This window comes from Dendronephthya gigantea, unplaced genomic scaffold, assembly GCF_004324835.1.
Source record: "Dendronephthya gigantea isolate DGI-Jeju-01 unplaced genomic scaffold, DenGig_1.0 000199F, whole genome shotgun sequence".
Lineage (NCBI taxonomy): Eukaryota > Metazoa > Cnidaria > Anthozoa > Malacalcyonacea > Nephtheidae > Dendronephthya > Dendronephthya gigantea.
The window spans coordinates 69,117-89,764 of NW_021163209.1; the positions used below are offsets into that span (position 1 = coordinate 69,117).

Consider the following 20,648-nt stretch of genomic DNA (forward strand, 5'->3'; position numbering starts at 1 on the left):
CCAGAGGTGCACTTTAGAGCAGTATTAGTCTTGCATATTTAAGTGGTTGCGTTTTTTTTAGACACCCTGTACACCGTCGATAATTCCCAGGGGGCTACGATACACCCACCAACTTCACGGACTAATTAATAGTCTTTAAAAGAAGTGGAAGAGTAGTCCAGTCGATCCAAGGAGAAGTGAAATCCAGGCCAGTGTCGATGTGAATGTTAGCCTACCGACTTTAAACACGCACTGTCTGTCTTTAGCGTAGGTTGTAAACATCGTCAGTTTGGCACGGTCCCTGAATGGGTGATCTTCGTGCCAGTATTTAGACGTAGTTTTGTTCACACGGGCAGAGATTCCTGAGAAAATTTTGAGACAAATAAAATAGTTAATCATACACATTTGCGGAATGCACTCAGCTTTTGCCGGTCCTAACCACCAAATGACGAGGACAATTAAAACGATTACTGTTAGTCAGTAATCAGTGAAAAGATTTAAGGTAAAACACTAAAAATTAAGCTTTTATGCGAGTGAAAATACCGTCATGGAAGATTGAACCATCTCCCACTCAATGAGTTTGAGCAGTTTTAGAATACAGTATCAAAACCTATTATGAGTATTATCGTCATATTTTCGCAATTTGTTTAGATGATTACCATACCTCCACACATATCTGTTATGCAGGCTGCGCATACACATGGCAGCAGAAACAAATACAAATGCGTAACGAAAAATACGCTGATATAAGCAAGTTTTAAGAGATTACTGGAATACGCTAGTTCTTCGGATATATAAATGACCCCAATGAGGCAGGTTGCTCCGTAACAAAGCCAGTGCATCACAAACCAAAGACAGTACGCTTCGACAGTATCAGATACGATGACACATAGCTCTTCGTGATATTCAAAGGCGATGTCAAAGTCGTTTGTAGATTCTGCAACATTTTCAACAATTGCTGGGTCTACAACGACTTTGGTTTCGTCCGCATCGTTCTCTACAGGACTACCAGACCCTCCTGCTTGTTCCTTTTCACTCTCTATTCCTTCGCTTTTAGCCTTTGAATCAATTTTTGTGTCGACTACAACCCCTCTTTTGCTCGCTTTGGATGTTGAAGCCTTTTCAACACCATCAGTTCCATAGTCTGCTCTCGCTTGTTTCTTTTCTTTCCCTATTTCTTTTACCCTCCTCACAGTATCGTTCGCCAACGTTCCTGCGGAACAAAAGTTGAATTCATCAACACCCACACCCTTTCTTTTCGTCAAGTATACTACGAATCTTGCCTACATGTCAAATGTATAGCCGTTTGATATCGATGTGAAGGATGAAGTCCAAGTGACCCAATTAACTTCGTACCTAGAGTTTTTCTCTATAAAGGAACCCTAGGTACGAGTTAACAAGAGATTTGTCGAGGGCATTGAACTGTAAACAACTACTGGACTGACGAAACTCGGGGGGGGGGAATTGAAGCTTCAAACTGAATAGGGATGTTTGTCAGAAGTTATCGTTCCAGTTGCACAGAGTTCACTGGTCGAGGCTACTCAATTTACAGGGAGATTTACAGGGGAGTCTTTATAGGGAGATTTAGCACGAGGACGTGAACGTCAAAGACGGCGAGAAAATGGCGAGTAAATGGCGTGGCATGTCCATATTTGGGCGCATCACGCCATTTTTTCGCCATTTTCACGTCGTCTTTAACGTTCACGTCTGTTCACGTCATCACGTCCTCGTGCTAAATCGCCCTTTTGTGTCCCAGGGCCTTTATTAAGGAACTTCGAAAACTGGCGGAACGAACTGAATTCTTCTTCTTTTATAATAGTATCTTTTAAAAAGGAGATTTTAAAAAGAATTCATATTTTGATAGTTATAGCCTATAGGTATATTTTGATAAATGAAATAAATTGATGGCCAAAAACGATTAACATTTGGCATCCTTGCAGATCGCAATGCCGTATAATAATGCCGGATAATTTATATGAAACATCATTTTACATATATAATGTTGTCTTATCGTCTTTATCTAATTTAAAATCAATTGTTGTGTAAACTATAATAACTGCATGTTTTTCCCGTAGTTCGTGGTCAAAGGTCAGTCGAACGACTCGACGTTCAATAGTCGTTGATATAATTGAAACGTCAATCTAGAGTATTTTTAATTTTAACATGAAACCTCAAACCGTTAAATTCAAACAGCAGATTGCGGATTGAAAGTTTAACATCAATCAATAAATTGAAAGAAACGTTTTCGGAGAAAGCAAAGAATAATTCCGGCAGAATAAGAATAAGTGCAGAGCAAAAAAGAGGGGGCCATCTCCCTTCCCCCAGCAAATCTGCCAAAAGGCCCTGCATTATTACATCCTACCTAAAGCAAGCGATGCAATAGCAAATGCATGACATCCAACAATAGCTGCCCATTGCGCCATGAACTGTGCTGCTACACCAAAGATCATCAAATAGTAATACCATCCGTCCCTGGGCTGTGTCCGTGTTAAATAGTAAAACATCACTACGGCAGATACGAACAATGACGCTAATGTAATCTGAGAGAGGAAAATATATTTCACTTGAGTGTTGGACAAATCATCAAATAAAGCGTCTGACGGGCTGATTGCTTGTCCGTTGCCTTGCCGTTGTCTGCGATACATGAGCAATAGCGATTTTAATAGCAACGTATACGAAAACGATCCACCAATAGACGCTAGAGTGTATACGGCATTCGATGTCTTTCGATCTGGGGCACCAAGGCTTGCGTTGCTGGATCTGTCGCCTTTAAGTTTCTTTTCAAGAAATCCACAGTCAAAACCTGGGCAACCGCATACCACAACCAAGTCGTAAACGAGTTGAAATATACAAATGGACGCTAGGAGGATACCCAGAATCAAGCCCCATCTAGATGGCTTGTACAAGCACAGTGTCGCACAAATATGTTTTAGAATTTGCTTGAGTAGTTCATGATTTTGATAATCTTCGGCTTTACGTCCACGCCGAAATTCGTTTTGCAGAACATTTAAAACAGGTCTTTCTTCATCGTTATTTGAGCAGCAACCCATTCTTGCATTTTATATTAGTGTTGGTATACGCCGGCTGGGTTCAAAGTACGATGATTGGTCTCGTGACAATCAGTTGACTATATGCATGAATGCATGTAATTTCCAGAAAACGCACAGCGTGGCGGATGTTGCGGGCTGCGACTTTGCGGACACTGCGTGCATGCGTCAACAGTTATTTCAAACAGTAATTATATAATAACTACAGTGCATGAAAGACGCAATTTGATTTAGCCGTGCAGGGTCACACAATCCTGCACGAGGAATTTAAAAGCACTCGCTGGATTTTCGCCGGATTCGCAAAATATCGTTGTAAGTTTCACTGTAGTTATTTTATAAAACAATTACCAAATGTTTTTTTCGTACAGGATGCAACTCGTGTTTTTTGACGCTTTCAGAAAGTCTCGCAGTTAACATCCCTCGTACATGGATCACGCAATCCTGCAGGGAAAACCATTTGGTAATCGTATTATTATTATTATTATAAATCATACTGACTTAATTAGCCCAAACGGTATTATTACACCAGTATTACAACAATTGATAAAAGATTAGAATTATAATTAATTACATACAATCAAATCAACTATCAATCCGGATACAATTGTTGTTGGTATTAGTTCTCTGAGTTTTTCATTTTTAATGTGTGTCGTGTTTCATTTCATCGCAGCGATCCCTCAACGACATGATATTCGTGGTAATCAATGCTTCGTCATACTTATGTGTGGGAAGGATAATTTTAAAAGCGTGTTGGATGAATTCAATGTCATCATGATCACTTAAATGCTGTTGAATATTATAATGCAAGATCTGGGACGCGTATTCCATGCAGAACAGGTCTAATTATGGTATAATATAAAGAGTAATCAAATAAATCAATGTACTTGTGCTCGCTTTAGACTTTTTCAACAATCTTAATAATTTTATATAGAGCCTTTTATTTGCTTTTTTACCATATTATGGATATGTCCGTTCCACTTCAAGTTATCTTGAACAGTAAGGCCAAGAATGCGAGCAGATTTCACACGTTCAATATAAACTTCCTTAACTGCTAGAGGAACAAAGCGATACTTTTCTCTTGTAAAATTGATGACAAGCTCTTTAGATTTTCCGATGTTCAATTTCAAATTCTTATTACTCGTAATCCAACGGACCTTTTGCATAATAGACCAACTTTTGATTTAGTTCCCTGAGGTACTCAACCATTGAGGGTTTGCCATTCCGACACAGAGTAGGGTACCTGACCCGTTGGAAGCGCTTTCTAAGAAAATCTCGTATCCAGGGGCCGGTTGTTCAAAAGCCGGTTTAAGCTAATCCAGGGTTAAAATGCCTAACTCAGGGTTAAATTTTAAACCTCGGTTGATTTTCGTTGCACAAAGCTCGGTTAGCGTTAACCCTGAGTTAAAATTGATAAAAAAATTAACGCTGCTAGCTAGGTGGGTTAACTTTTTAATCCTGCATGCATGGCCATGGGTTAACTTCAATTCAAAAATAGATGAATAAGGAGCGGAAACACGTACAATTCTTCATGAATTAAGCACTTTTGAAAGGTTTTACGAAGAGTTTCGGACAGCAAAGAATTATCTAAGTTTGACTTTGTTCGGTTTAAAATGATGTATTGATTTATTTATTTTCACTTCAATGCAATACATGATAAATAAATACAACCGTACAAATTGAGACAATGTAATCGAAATATTGTATCGGATGATGATCACATGCATGGCACGGTATGGTACAGGTTAGACCAGTTATAACTCGTATAATGCAGCTTTAGCACCTGCGTTGCTGCATGCATGGTCTCATCTTTATTTTCTTATATTCATTCGCAGATTTGCATTTTTTATATAATTTGGCAATACATGCATATACGACAGAATTGTGGTCACTATGACCTATGGGTGCAATCACTTTGGGAAAATCGCATGCTTCTGACATATTAGCAGCTTGTGGCTGGCATATTAGCAGTTTCGGGTGCTTCACGATTTGTTTTAGGGTAAAATGAAATCCCAGAGTAAGAATATACCAGCATTTGGGTACTTGAGGGCAAGATCGAGTGATGTAGACAGTCGGGTCGGATGCTCAATAAAAGCGTCATTATTGCTGGTTTATAAACGACACAGACGATCAAACAAAAAAAATTCTCGGTAAGGTTTAGGCCTGGCATAAATTCATAAAGTTTCCAAGTTGATATCATTAAATTCTGTCACTCTGTTAAATGGATATTAGATTTTAAAAAAAAAAGCAAAATACGCCGCCTATAGTTTGTCAACTCGGTCACATCTTATATACTAATAAAAACTGAACCGTCGATACAGACAGCTGCGTCGTTGATTTTCTCATTTGACTAGGTTTCAGTTATGCAGGCTATTCTCACTACATATTGCTCATGGGGTCATAAAAAAACGCAACTAGGACTAGGTACATAACTAAAATTTATGATAATCGCCGACTTTTCGCCGGATTAAGGCTTGTAAGCGTATTCCATATAACTAAATTGAATGTGGACAAAACAAGAATGAATTGACCTTTATTCATTTAACATGTCGGGACTTTCTGTTCTCAATTTAATTTTTTTTATATTTTATAAAATAGAATTAGATACATCGCAAACCTTTCCGCACGCGGCGAAAGTTTCTCAGATTATACACATGCTTCATATTGTCCAAGGTTTCATCTGTTATTGTCGTGATATCCATTGTTAGGCTTGTAAATATATTGTTTTCAATGTTTTGCTTGTCCGAACTTTTTCCGCGCTCCAAATTAGGCAATCAAATCTTTCCACGCAAAACTCACGCACCGCGTGCGGAAAGGTCTAATAATTTTTACATTTGGTAAAATATATAGAAAGCTTTTAACGATTATACGTTAATACATTCGTAAAAATTAATCTTAAAAATTCGTTTTCTTGAAACATGCAGGCCACACATGGCCAGTATTAAAGAGTGCTCTATTTGAGCTAAAACATTTTACTGTAAATTTACGGTTGTTTTTTTAATCAATGAAGGTTCCCTCATGTCAAGACTCAAGGACAAGGTGGCTATACAATTTAGCAAGTTTACGGTTCGGATTTGAAACGAGAGATTACTGACCAGTTATTCTAAATTAGAATAACTGGTCGCATGGGTACATAAGTTTTCAACATCCAATTGATTTTAAAATAGTTCTCTTCATGCATATATGCAGAAAAAATTATGGTAGAATTACGGTTACTGTGAAATATAGGAGCACCGTCCATGCAGGTTGAATCTGCTAGTTGAAATAGTTGGCGCGTGTAATGCATGTGGCGAGTGCTTAACTTGCAGGGGGACTTATTCGTACTGGTGGTTGTCGTTGCCTCGTTGGCATGTAGCCTCAAAGAATATCAATGCGTCTCAATGGCGCATTGAACTATAGTTGTATACAACATATCAGGACAAGAGTGAGACGAAAAACTGAAGTCATGAGCAGAGAACTGACGTAGTAATAAACGTTATAGACTTTTTCGAAAATTCCCGGATTCGATTCGTTCCAAAATAAAGCTTTAAGTGGGCCAGAGCATTAATTTACTACATGATTTTGACTAAATAAAATTATGAAATCGTCCGCTATTTCTTTCCCTGGTAATGGGCTTTAATTGTGACTATAGTGTAAGGCTATATAGTGTACACATTCACAAACAACTTAACTAAAGAAATGGAAGAGGATTCCAGTCGATCCAAGGAGAAGTGAAATCCATGCCAGTGTCGGCGTGAATGTTAGCCTACCGACTTTAAAAACACACTGTCTGTCTTTCGCATAGGTTGTAAACATTATCAATTTGGCACGGTCCCTAAATGGATGATCTTCGTGCCAGTCTTTAAATGTAGTTCCATTGACACGGGCAGCGATTCCTGATAAGATTTATAAAATATGATAATTATTTACAAGTCAGTTCAGGGTTATGTATTTATTACTGCATAGATGAAGTATTTCAAATTCTATATGATCAGATGTCAATTTGAATTTGATTTAAAGGTTTGATCTAAATTTGATTTAAAAAAAACACTTTTAAAACCCTTTGGAGTGTCAAGAAGCGAAAAAGCATATTTTTGAGCAAATATTTGCGATAAAAAGTTTTTCCGTCCGATAACATCTATCCAAGACTTTAAGTTTAATATATGTTAGGGGCTGTTTACATGAGCCCGGTTACCCGAGATTCAACGAAGCGTGAGAGGACTTTGAGGTATTGAAACGAGCAGATAACACGATCCTGGCAGTCGTATAATCACCACAACAATAGCATGTGCTTGTTTGGTGTCATAAAGACTTATTTCAATACCTCAAAGTCCTCTCACGCTTCGTCGAATCTCGGGTAACCGGGCTCATGTAAACAGCCCCTTACAAGTAGTTGCACTAACTAAAGTTTGTAAATCCATTTAGGGAAAAAGCCTTGTAGACTGATCCAGGCGATTATTTGAATTTATTTTAAAAGGTTCCGGATTGATGAAGTATATTTTATACACGACAAGTCCGTGGATCGGCAGCTTCTTTGATGTAAATGTATATGTATAATTATGGTTACCATACCTCCACACGTATCTGTTATGTAGGTCGCGCATATACATGGCAACATCAACAAATACAAAACCCATACGAGCGCTACAGTGGTGGAAACAAGTTGTAGGGGATTTCTGAAGAAACTTAGTTCTAATTCAGATATAAAGATGATCTCAATTAGGAAGGTTGCTCCGTAACAAAGCCAGTGCATCACGAACCATGGACAGTATGCTGAAACAGTCCCAGATACGATGGCGCAGAGTTCTTCATGATATTCAAAAGCGATATCAAGGTCATTTGTACAACGTACGACATTCTTAGCACTTGGGCCACTTTCCGGGTCTCCTTTTTCCCCAACTTTTTTTGCATTAGATATTGAAGTATTTTTACTTGTAGTTCCGTAGTTCTCCCTCCCTTTTTTCTTCTTTTTCCCTATTTCTTTTATCCTCCTTACGGTATCGTTTGCCAAAGTCCCTATTACACAGAAAATGAAAAAATTACATTTGGTTTCTTCTCTCCCCGTATGTGCTTAGGTTCGAAGTGAAACCAAAAATTTCCCTATGTTCTCTAAGGAATTCGTAGTGATTTGTAAGTGCCCCTTCTCACATGAATAAAAGCAAACAGTAGTGACTGTTGAGACTCGAAATTAAGAAATTCCCTATTTCATGTATTCTCCATTATTTATTTACTTATTTATCTATTTATTTACTTATTTATTTATTTTTTTATTTACTTATTTATCTACTTATTTATTTACTTATTTATTTATTTATTATTTGATCGGAATTTTGCGATCGCTTCCTTTAAATGCAAACAATGAAGCGGAACAAATCTCATTAAGACTTGTTTTTAGGTTTCGCGATTATTATTACTCCGCCTGCGTATGCGCAGCGGAGTCTTAGAATGCCATGGTCTTTTCTCCTTTTAGTCAGTCGTAGTTTTGGGCGACAGAAGTTGGCATTTCTACAGGTAACCCAAAACAACTTCATTTTTGACCGAGAAGCCCTGGGTTACACGGACCACGGACGAATTATGTACATCAGTTGGCATGCAAGCGGAGTGAACGCCTTGAGCAGGCGTCTTGTTATTACTCGGGCTACCATAGTAGACCGAGTTGTAAAATGGGCTCGGTTTTTTCTTTTGCGTCGCGAGTTTACAAAAATCGCGCTAAGGCGGCACGAAGTCTTCGAACAAAACGAAATCGTCCTAGGATCGTTTCTCGCGTGGGTGTCACGAACATGCCATGTGCTGCAGCCATGTGACTGTTGTTTATACAACGAACCCAGCCTCGTTTCCAGGCGCTTTAAATAAAATAAAATATAGGAACACTACAGGCGTCTTGTTATACATAATCTCATTATTTGTCGTCAGGGACGCCGGAACAGGGGGGCAGCAGGGGCAACTGCCCCCCTTGCCTTTTACCAGCAAGGGCAAGGGGGAAAAAATGCCCTTAGTAGCAGTGTCACAAACGAGCATGAAGAATAACACAATCGTCTAGACAAAGAAATTATCTTGGAAAGAGAAAACACGACGATACGAAGTTCAACTGACGATGTTTTGCAAACACTTATTAATGCGCCGCTACAGGAGTACCCTTTCACCAAAATCTGCCCCTTTGCCCTCGCATCGTTCCGGCGTCCCTGTTTGTCGTAATCCACAGGTCGTAATTCGTTGTAATTTGTTGTTATGTGAACTGATATATCAAAACCGAATTACAACAAAGTACGACATGGGAAATACGACGGATTAAGTTACACGAAAACCATCCTTCAGATGAACTTGACTGAACAAATTTCTAAAGAAAGCGCGCAAAAAAATAATAACGCAATTTTTTGCATTCAATTGCATGCCATGAATTACCTGTTTCTACGACTATATGCGAATAATAAATATCCGCGCTACATCGTTTACATAATAATGTAATATGCGGCGAGTCATGAAAGATTAAATAAATAAATAGTCTTGTGAAGATTTTTAAGGTAATTTACCCCCAATTGTTGCGTTCGACGAAGGAGAACGCTTCCTAGCCGTGTCATATCGAGATTTGCAATGTCAGATTTGCCTCGTTCTGATGTGTCGTCATAGTAACTGGAGACTATGTGCTAGCTTTATTTTGACATTTTACATCCTCGTCCCCAGGGCCTAGCTCCGTTGCTCTCCACATAGGCCCTGGGGACGAGGATGAACATTTTATTGTTAACAAGACGCCTGTTCTGGCGTTAACTCCGGCGCACGTGCCAGTCTTCAATATAGAGCTTCTGAACATAAACATACAGTTCATATTCGCATTTAGATGCCTTGCGAACCTAAATGTTCGATCGCGAAATTCAGAAGCACATCGTACTTTAAAAAGTATAGAAGTTAAATCGTTCAAAAATGTAAATAAACGGCATGATACATTTGCGTTGTCTTACACTTTGCCTTTGGAATTCGCGCTTATATAGTTATATTAAATCTTCAATCCTATGCAAACTACGACGAGTCAAAGCGCCCATACACGACCACATCATTTTGTTAAACGGCGAAATAGCAGCGATATTACTAAAATAGGACCAGAATGTACATGTATTAAATATATTCTTACCCCAATTCAATCTAAACCTTATCGAAAAGCATGAAAAGAACGGTTTATTTGTTCCTCTTGGAGGAATTGCCGTATCATTGTACACTGCCCCGCTTGCAGATGTGGCTAGGCGTCATGATCTCCGTTTTCACTTTTTTGCTGATGATGGACAACTTTACATTGCATTCAAAACAAATGATCCTGGTGAATTGATTTCATCTAAGATTCGTATGGAAAAATGTATATTTGAAATTAGAAACTGGTTGATGCTGAATAAATTGAAACTAAATAGTGAAAAAACAGAACTTATATTAGTCCATTCACGCTATCGCCCTATGCCTCCCTTGAATTATATCATGGTGGGTGATGACAGAATTGTACCAACTGGTTCAGCTAGAAATTTGGGGGTTATTTTTGATGAGTTCTTTAAATTGGAGGAACATATTAATCTGCAAGTCATCTTTTTATAATATCAGAAACATTTCAAGAATAAAGAAGTATTTGTCTCGGGACTGTCTTGAAATAATCATTCATGCTTTTATAACTTCAAGATTGGATTACTGTAACTCACTGCTATATGGTGTATCAAAATATTTACTCCAGAGGCTACAGAGAGTCCAAAATACTGCAGCACGTCTATTAACTGGTACTAGGAAATCGGAACATATTACACCAGTACTTATTGAATTGCATTGGCTACCAGTCCAATATCGTGTCCAATTCAAAATTATCCTTCATGTGTATAAGGCTATGAACGACCTTGCTCCACCGTATTTGAAGGAACTCTTGCATTATCATACTTCGCAGCGTTCACTTCGATCAAATAACTGTGAATTGCTCCAGATTCTTTGCAGTTCTAGACTGAAGACCTTTCGGGATAGATCATTTTGTGTCGCGGGACCACGATTGTGGAACGAATTACCCATTAATCTTCGGATGTGCAAATCAATTACTGTTTTTAAAAAAAATCTTAAAACATATCTTTTTAACTTATTTTTGACATTATTATTATTAGGTTTGTTAATGATTTAGATATTTTAATAGTTTTAATATTAGATTTTACTGTAAAGCGCCTAGAACAGAACACAATTTGGTTGTGCGCTATAGAAATACTTTTATTATTATTATTATTATTATCATGCGAGCGAAATCGAATCGCGCAACGCAAAATTAGCCAACGCTGTGCACCACAACTCTTGGGAGACAAGACTGGGACATAGATAAATCCAATCACATACACATTATATACTAGTATATTTTGCGCCATTTCAGACTTGCGACGACGAAAAATAATAAAAAACAAAACAAAACCGAGGCGAATTTTCAATTGCGTCGCTGACGCCGGAGTAACAAGATGCCCGCTAGGCATTACTAAACTCGCATTGCTTGAGTCGAGCTAGGGCTATGACAAAAAAGAGGCTTACTCAGGCGTGTGTTTGGGCTTGCCATAGTTGTTCAGCTATGCAACGGAACGTAACGGGGGTGAAAATGGGGAGAGCATTGGACAAATTTAATTGCGCTGTGAAGTTAGTCTTGTTGCACAGTGGAGTAAGTCTTGTTCAGATATTCGTAGCACGTCATGGCACAGTTCATTGACAACGTCGTTGTATTGTTTTCAATTGATAGTACTAGTGAGAACTCGTGAGATTGATTTGAGATTGTATTCAGTTTGATCAGAGAATTCACAGCGATATTAAGCAACTTTGGTTCAACATGAAGTTGAAAAGCATGAGAGCAACAGAACACCCCTTTTCGAAAACGCTCGGCATCTTTTAGTGTAGGCTACTGTGCTCGGCGTGTTCAGTTGTATGTAAGGTGAGCGTTAAGATAAATATGACACTTGGAAGCCACATTTCGAAATATCTTGAATTTTTATCGTCTTTTGTCCACAAGAAAACGATGAACGTCATGAACGAATGCACTCAGCAGTGCAGCATGCTCGTTAGCTTAGCAGCCACGCCTGCGTAGCTCGTGGCCTGCAGGTCAGCGCACCTTATCGCACCTTGCGGGTCGCGAAATTCTCGACCATAAAAATATTAATAAGAACGCTTCCCATTTTAAGAACTCGCTTGCGCATTGCGCAATGCGAGTTAATTAAAGCATATGAGCCATCACTGTTGCTAAATTACTCATTTTGCAGATAACCTTTCAATGACGTACGATGTGACGTTATAATGTTAACATTTTTGTTAATGATCGGTAACCGAAATCAACACATTCCGAACGCACATCACTAATCTGTGATTACAACTAGTTTACACTATATGTTTAAACCCACCTAATGCGAGGCACGGAATAGCAAACGCTTGGCATCCAGTAACAGCTGCCGATTGCGCTACGAACATCAAAGTTCCACCAAAGAATAACCAATAAGGATGCCAGCCTCCTGACATGGGCTGCGTGGTTATTTGAAAATATACAATCACTACGGAAGATAGGAAACATACTATCATTGCAGTTTGAGAAAGGAAAATATATTTAACTTGTGTGTTTGATAAATCATTAAATAGAGCATCTGACGGGCTAATTGCTTTTTGCTTTCCTTGTCGTTTTCTGCGATGCATTATCAATAATGATATCAGTAAGAGGTTATACGAAAACAATCCACTAATCGACAACAGAGCGCGTAAGGTATTCGATGCCTTTTCAAATGAAGCACCATAGGTTTCGTTGAAGAGTCTCTCAACCAGTTTCTCTGGTGATCCACAGTGAAAATTCGGGCAGCCTCTCGCCACAGCCAAGACGTAAACGACTTGAAATATGCAGCTCAATGCCACGAAGACACTCACAATCAAGCCCCATCCAAAAGGTTTGTACAAGCACAGTGTCGCACAAATATGTTTAAGAATTTGTTTGAATACTTTATGATTTTGGAAATCTTCGGCTTTACGTCCACGCCGAAATTCGTCTTGCAGGACATTTAAAACAGGTCTTTCTTCATCGTTATTTGAGCAGCAACCCATTGTGTGTTTATAAAATGAGGAAATAAAAACAATGCGTAAATAATGATCAGTCTCAGTCTCGTGATAGTCAGTTGGGTATATGACTTCCTAGTAAATAAACGCATGGCGTGTGTTTCCGATCGCGGATCTGCGGAAATTGTGCTCTTCGTACTTGTGTCCGTCATTGCATGCAGGCAGCATTACATGTGCATTTTATGTCTGTTAAAGTGCTGACATGCATGGGACACCTGCCCAATTAAACGCACCTCGCTGTATCATTTGGTCCGCAGTTTACTGTATAGTACTATAATTGTATGTGTATATACAAAATAAACAATTATTGGATCGAAGGCTGAGCATGATATCAAGCAATATTCAGACGTCTGAGTCAATGTTATATGCATGCCGAAGGAAAACTTAGGCGAGTAACACTGGCCGAGATCAAAAAATTTCTTTATCATCGCAAAACGTCCTAGAGAATCCCATAATTGTTTTACACCGGCCGAAAGGTTCCTTTGTTCCTTTAACTGTTAGAGGAACAAAGTGATATACTTTTCTCTTGTAAAATTGATGACAAGCTCTTTAGATTTTCCGACGTTCAATTTCATATTCTTATTACTCGTAGTCCAACGGACCTTTTGCATAATAGACCAACTTTTGATTTAGTTCCCTGAGGTACTCAACCATTGAGGGTTTGCCATTCCGACACACAGTAGGGTACCTGACCCGTTGGAAGCGCTTTCTAAGAAAATCTCGTATCCTGGGGCCGGTTTTCCAAAAGCCGGTTAACGCTAACCCAGGGTTAAAAAGGCCTAACTCAGGGCTAAATTTTAAACCTCGGTTGATTTGCGTTGACCAAAGCTCGGTTAGCGTTAACCCTGGGTTAAAATTGATAAAAAAATTAACCCTGCTAGCTAGGTGGGTTAATTTCTTAATCCTGCATGGGTTAACTTCAATTCAAAAATGAATGAATAAGGAGCGGAAACACGTAAACACGTACAATTCTTCATGAATTAAACACTTTTGAAAGGTTTTACGAACAGTTTCGGACAGCAAAGAAGTTATCTAAGTTTGACTTTGTTCGGTTTAAAATGATGTATTGATTTATTTATCTTCACTTCAATGCAATACATGATAAATAAATACAACCGTACAAATTGAGACATTGTAATCGAAATATTTGTTTCGGATGCCAAAATTCGATTTTCTTGATTGGCAGCAAGTGGTAAAAAAAGGCTACGTTTGTTCCTGAATTAAAGAATGCCTGAATTTTTAAATAGATTGTTTATAATTTGCTCAATTTTATTTCACATTGACATTGTTTATCATACAAAATGGCCTTTCATTTCGAATCTTTCCAAAAAGACTACTCAGTTAGTTGGAAGAAAACGATCTGTGCGTATATGATATGTTGAAAAAGTTCCAGCTTTTAATTGATCACATGCATGGTACGGTATGGTACAGGTTAGACCAGTTATAACTCGTATAATGCAGCTTTAGCACCTGCGTTGCTGCATGGGTCTCATCTTTATTTTCTTATATTCATTCGCAGATTTGCATTTTTTGGCAATACATGCATATACGACAGAAGTGTGGTCACTAAGTCTAAGACCTATGGGTGCAATCATTTTGGGAAAATCGCATGCTTCTGACATATTAGCAGCTTGTGGCTGGCATATTAGCAGTCTCGGGTGCTTTACGATTTGTTTTAGGGTAAAATGAAATCCTCGAGTAAGAATATACCAGCATTTGGGTACTGAGGGCAAGATCGAGTGATGTGGACAGTCGGGTCGGATGCTCAATAAAAGCGTCATTATATATTGCTGGTTTATAAACGACACAGACGATGAAACAAAAAAATTCTCGGTAAAGTTTAGGTTTGGTATAAATTCATAAAGTTTCAAAGTTGATATCATTAAATTCTGTCATTCTGTTAAATGGATATTAGATTTTTAAAAAAAAGCAAAATACGCCGCCTATAGTTTGTCAACTCGGTCACATCTTATATACTAATAAAAACTGAACCGTCGATACAGACAGCTGCGTCGTTGATTTTCTCATTTGACTAGGTTTCAGTTATGCAGGCTATTCTCACTACATATTGCTCATGGGGTCATAAAAAAACGCAACTAGGACTAGGTACATAACTAAAATTTATGATAATCGCCGACTTTTCGCCGGATTAAGGCTTGTAAGCGTATTCCATATAACTAAATTGAATGTGGACAAAACAAGAATGAATTGACCTTTATTCGTTTAACATGTCGGGACTTTCTGTTCTCAATTTAATTTTTTTTATATTTTATAAAATAGAATTAGATACATCGCAAACCTTTCCGCACGCGGCGAAAGTTTCTCAGATTACACACATGCTTCATATTGTCCAAGGTTTCATCTGTTATTGTCGTGATATCCATTGTTAAGCTTGTAAAATATATTGTTTTCAATGTTTTGCTTGTCCGAACTTTTTCCGCGCTCCAAATTAGGCAATCAAATCTTTCCACGCAAAACCCACGCACCGCGTGCGGAAAGGTCTAATAATTTTTACATTTGGTAAAATATATAGAAAGCTCTTAATGATAATACGTTAATACATTCGTAAAAAATTATCTTAAAAATTCATTTTCTTGAAACATGCAGGCCACACATGGCCGGTATTAAAGAGTTTGATGCTCTATTTGAGCTAAAACATTTTACTGTAAATTTACGGTTGTTCTTTAAATCAATGAAGGTTCCCTCATGTCAAGACTCAAGGACAAGGTGGCTACAATTTAGCAAGTTTACGGTTCGGATTTGAAACGACAGATTAGAATGGAATAGTTAGAATGGACTGGTCGCATGGGTACATAAGTTTTCAACATGACAACATCCAATTGATTTTAAAATAGTTCTCTTCATGCATATATGCAGGAAGAATTATGGTAGAATGACGGTTACCGTGAAATATAGGAGCACCGTCCATGCAGGTTGAATCTGCTAGCTGAAATTGTTGGCGCGTGTAAAGCATGTGGCGAGTGCTTAACTTGCAGGGGGACTTATTCGTACTTGTGGTTGTCGTTGCCTCGTTGGCATGTAGCCTCAAAGAAGATCGCGAACGTTGTCTACTAACTGGACGTCATCGGTGACGGCGTCTCAATGATGGCGCATTGAACTATATATAGTTGTATACAACATATAAGGACAAGAGTGAGGGGAAGAACTGAAGTCATGAGCAGAGAACTGACGTAGTAATAAACGTTATAGACTTTTTCGAAAATTCCCAGATTCGATTCGTTCCAAAATAAAGCTTTAAGTGGGCTCGAGCATCAATTTACTACATGATTTTCACTAAATAAAATTATGAAATCGTCCGCTATTTCTTTTCCTGCGTGGTAATGGGCTTTAATTGTGACTACAGTGTATAAGGCTATATAGTGTACACATTCACAAACAACTTACTGACTAAAGAAATGGAAGAGGAGTGCAGTCGATCCAAGGAGAAGTGAAATCCATGCCAGTGTCGGTGTGAATGTTATCCTACCGACTTTAAAAACACACTGTCTGTCTTTCGCATAGGTTGTAAACATTATCAATTTGGCACGGTCCCTAAATGGATGATCTTCGTGCCAGTCTTTAAATGTAGTTCCATTGACACGGGCAGCGATTCCTGATAAGATTTATAAAATATAATAATTATTTACAAGTCAGTTCAGGGTTATGTATTTATTACTGCATAGATGAAGTATTTCAAATTCTGTGATCGGATGACAATTTGAATTTGATTTAAAGGTTTGATCTAAATTTGATTTAAAAAAACCACTTTTAAAAATCCTTTGGAGTGTCAGCAAGCGAAAAAGCATATTTTTGAGCAAATATTTGCGATAAAAAGTTTTTCCGTCCGATAACATCTATCCAAGACTTTAAGTTTAATATATGTTACAAGTAGTTGCACTAACTAAAGTTTGTAAATCCATTTAGGGAAAAAGCCTTGCAGACTGATCTAGGCGATTATTTGAATTTATTTCAAAAGGTTTCCGGATTGATAAAGGATATTATATACACGGCAAGTCCGTGGATCGGCAGCTTCTTTGATGTAAATGTATATGTATAATTATGGTTACCATACCTCCACACGTATCTGTTATGTAGGTCGCGCATATACATGGCAACATGAACAAATAAAAACCCCATACGATCACTAAAGTGGTGGAAACAAGTTGTAGGGGATTTCTGAAGAACCTTAGTTCTAATTCAGATATAAAGATGATCTCAATTAGGAAGGTTGCTCCGTAACAAAGGCAGTGCATCACGAACCATGGACAGTACGCTGAAACAGTCCCAGATACGATGGCGCAGAGTTCTTCATGATATTCAAAAGCGATATCAAGGTCATTTGTACAACGTACGACATTCTTAGCACTTACGCCACTTTCCGGGTTTCCTTTTCCCTCATCTTTTTTTGCATTAGATATTGAAGTATTTTCACTTGTAGTTCCGTAGTTCTCCCTCCCTTTTTTATTCTTTTTCCCTATTTCTTTTATCCTCCTTACGGTATCGTTTGCCAAAGTCCCTATTACACAGAAAACGAAAAAATTACATTTAGTTTCTTCTCTCCCCGTATATACTTAGGTTCGAAGTGAAACCCAAAATTTCCCCATGTTCTCTAAGGAATTCGTAAGTGATTTGTAAGTGCCCCTTCTCACATGAATAAAAGCAAACTGAAGTGACTGTTGAGACTCGAAATAAATTCCCTATTTCATGTATTCTCCATTATTTATTTATTTATTTATTTACTCGTTTATTTATTTACTTATTTATTTATTTATTATTTATTGATCGGCATTTTGCGATCGCTTTCCTTTAAATGCAAACAATGAAGCGGAACAAATCTCCCGAGTTAACGCCTACCGAGCCGAGTTAACGCCTACCGGGCGTCTTGTTAGTTGTTATTATCATAATTCGTCATTATTTGTCGCAATCCACAGGTCGTAATTCGTTGTAATATGTAAACTGATATATGAAAACCGAATTATAAAAAAGTACGACATAGGAAATACGACGGATTAAGTTACACGAAAACCACCCTTCAGATAAACTTGACTGAACAAATTTCTAAAGAAAGCGCGCAAAAAATTAATAACGCAATTTTTTGCATTCAATTGCATGAATTACCTGTTTCTACGACTGTATGCGAATAATAAATATCCGCGCTACATCGTTTACATAATAATGTAATATGCGGCGAGTCATGAAAGATTAAATAAATAAATAGACTTGTGAAGATTTTTAAGGTAATTTACCCCCAATTGTTTACACTATATGTTTAAACCCACCTAATGCGAGGCACGGAATAGCAAACGCTTGGCATCCAATAGCAGCTGCCCATTGCGCTATGAAAATCGACGTTTCACCAAAGAATATCCAATAAGGATGCCAGCCTGCTGACATGGGCTGCGTGGTTATTAGAAAATATAGAATCACTAAGGGAAATAGCAAACATACTATTATTGCAGTTTGAGAAAGGAAAATATATTTAACTTGTGTGTTCGATAAATCATTAAATAAAGCATCTGACGGGCTAATTGCTTTTTGCTTTCCTTGTCGTTTTCTGCGATGCATTATCGATAATGATATCAGTAAGAGGTTATACGAAAACAGTCCACTAATCGACAACAGAGTGTTTAAGATATTCGTTGTCTTTTCAAATAGAGCACCATAGGTTTCGTTGAAGTGTTTCTCAACCAGTTTCTTCTCAAGTGATCCACAGTGAAAATTCGGGCAGCCTCTCGCCACAGCCAAGACGTAAACGACTTGAAATATGCAGATCAGCGCCACGAAGACATTCACAATCAAGCCCCATCCAAAAGGTTTGTACAAGCACAGTGTCGCACAAATATGTTTTAGAATTTGTTTTAATACTTTATGATTTTGGAAATCTTCGGCTTTACGTCCACGCCGAAATTCGTCTTGCAGAACATTTACAACAGGTCTTTCTTCATCGTTATTTGAGCAGCAACCCATTGTGCGTTTACAAAAATGATAGAATAAAAGAATGCGTAAATAATGACCATTCTCAGTCTCGTGATAGTCAGTTGAGTACACTGGTCCGAGTATGACTTCCTGGTAAATAAACGCAAGGAGTGTGTTTCGGATCGCGGACCTGCGGAAATTGTGCTCTTGGTATTTGTGTCCGTCATTGCATGGCAGCATTGCATGTGCATTTTATGTCTGAGCTGATATGCATGGGACATTTAGCTGCCCAAACGCTTAGCTGCATCATTTGCTATATCAAATGTATGTATATATACGAAATAAACAATTATCGGAGGCTGAGCATGATATCAAGCAATATTCAGACGTCTGTGTCAATGTTATATGCCGAAGGATACTACTAAGGCGAGTAACACTGGCCGAGATCAGAAAATTTCTTTATATTGCAAAAAGACCGAGGGAATCCCATAATTGTTTTACACCGGCCGAAAAGACCTGTGTCCTAAATGGACAGAGACGTCACAAAAACGACCTACGTTCATAGACTATGCGGATTTTCTATGACTATGTGAAATCGCACGACGAGTATTTTTACGGCGAGCCTAATATCTACGACGCAGTCGTTTTACTCTATTTTCACGTGCCGGTTCAGGTTTGAGTGTTTGGTTTGCCGCCGGAAGCCTAGACCCGAAAAAGTCCGAAAAAGAGTCCAATAATTTTTGGAAATGACTTAATTTTTTACTGGCACAATTATCAGAAACATGTTAGGTTTCAGCAATTCATTACCAAGTATTAGCGACAAAAAGACTGTCGCTTTTTGTGTACTAAGAGTTTTACTATAAAACATGTACACATTGATTAAATGAAAGTGTAAAACGTTAAATCGTTGCAACCACCGACTTCTTCGATTGATTGCCGACCGCTAGATCAATACATCAGCGGTTTAGGAACGTTTTGGTTACCGAATATTGTGTATTTCAGTCTGGTCGTGCGCGTGCTTGTAGAACGTCTTATTTGGTCCTATGAAAAAAATTATATCAACGGCTACAATAGTTAGCCCGCGTCGACGGACACGAGGTCATATTTTCAGCTTGGCTGGTCGTTTTGCCAACGTGACATCCGTTTACGTCACAAAAACCGAGGTTGTTTACGTCACTGGTGCATCATCGAATCCGTAACGTCACATCCTACTCTTCGCACCGTGCGCATATAGAAATGTGGTGTCTTAAAAATATCGCGTCGATTGTCGAAGTGCACGGACATTTAATTGCTCTGTTGATTGTTTATTCTACAAACCTCCAGATCTCAGACCTAAAATATATAGTATCGTATCCGATTTATTGTCTTTATTCCGACTCCAACGACATTGACTACAACGAGGTCAACAATACAACGAGATTAACAACAAGCCGGAGTCTTGCTGTTCAGTTCTAAACTCCTATACCTTGTCGTGCGTCTCGTGTCGTGAATCCCAACAAAAATAAAAAAACATGCCTCGTGGCAAATTCTCAAGCACAGGGGTGAATCAACAGGAGAAGACCGGGCTTTTTTTAAGGGAGCTTTTTGGGAACACCTTGTATAGGCTTTTCGCAGGATAGAACAGAAGGGCATGTTTTATCCAAACATTTT

At 38.3% G+C, this 20,648-nt stretch overlaps 3 protein-coding genes across 3 annotated transcripts; all 3 read right to left on the minus strand.

Annotated features, from left to right (window-relative positions):
- Positions 1–33: 33 nt before the first annotated feature.
- LOC114539320 lies at positions 34–3,046 on the minus strand. The gene is made up of 3 exons (XM_028559947.1): positions 2,342–3,046; positions 644–1,192; positions 34–341 (listed from the first exon to the last, which is right to left on the minus strand). Exons 1-3 carry the CDS (start codon positions 3,027–3,029, stop codon positions 136–138), a joined length of 1,443 nt encoding a protein of 480 aa, XP_028415748.1. The 5' UTR covers positions 3,030–3,046; the 3' UTR covers positions 34–135.
- Positions 3,047–5,582: 2,536 nt separating this feature from the next.
- Positions 5,583–13,349, minus strand: LOC114539338. The gene is made up of 3 exons (XM_028559965.1): positions 12,386–13,349; positions 7,575–8,018; positions 5,583–6,898 (listed from the first exon to the last, which is right to left on the minus strand). The coding sequence occupies exons 1-3, from the start codon at positions 13,068–13,070 to the stop codon at positions 6,690–6,692; spliced, it is 1,338 nt and encodes a 445-aa protein (XP_028415766.1). The 5' UTR covers positions 13,071–13,349; the 3' UTR covers positions 5,583–6,689.
- Positions 13,350–15,377: 2,028 nt separating this feature from the next.
- LOC114539325 lies at positions 15,378–17,395 on the minus strand (the record flags this gene model as incomplete). Its single annotated transcript, XM_028559951.1, has 2 exons — positions 15,378–16,695; positions 17,155–17,395. Coding segments are annotated over 2 exons (453 nt in total), but the record flags the coding sequence as incomplete, so codon positions are not given.
- Between the last annotated feature and the right edge of the window lie 3,253 nt (positions 17,396–20,648).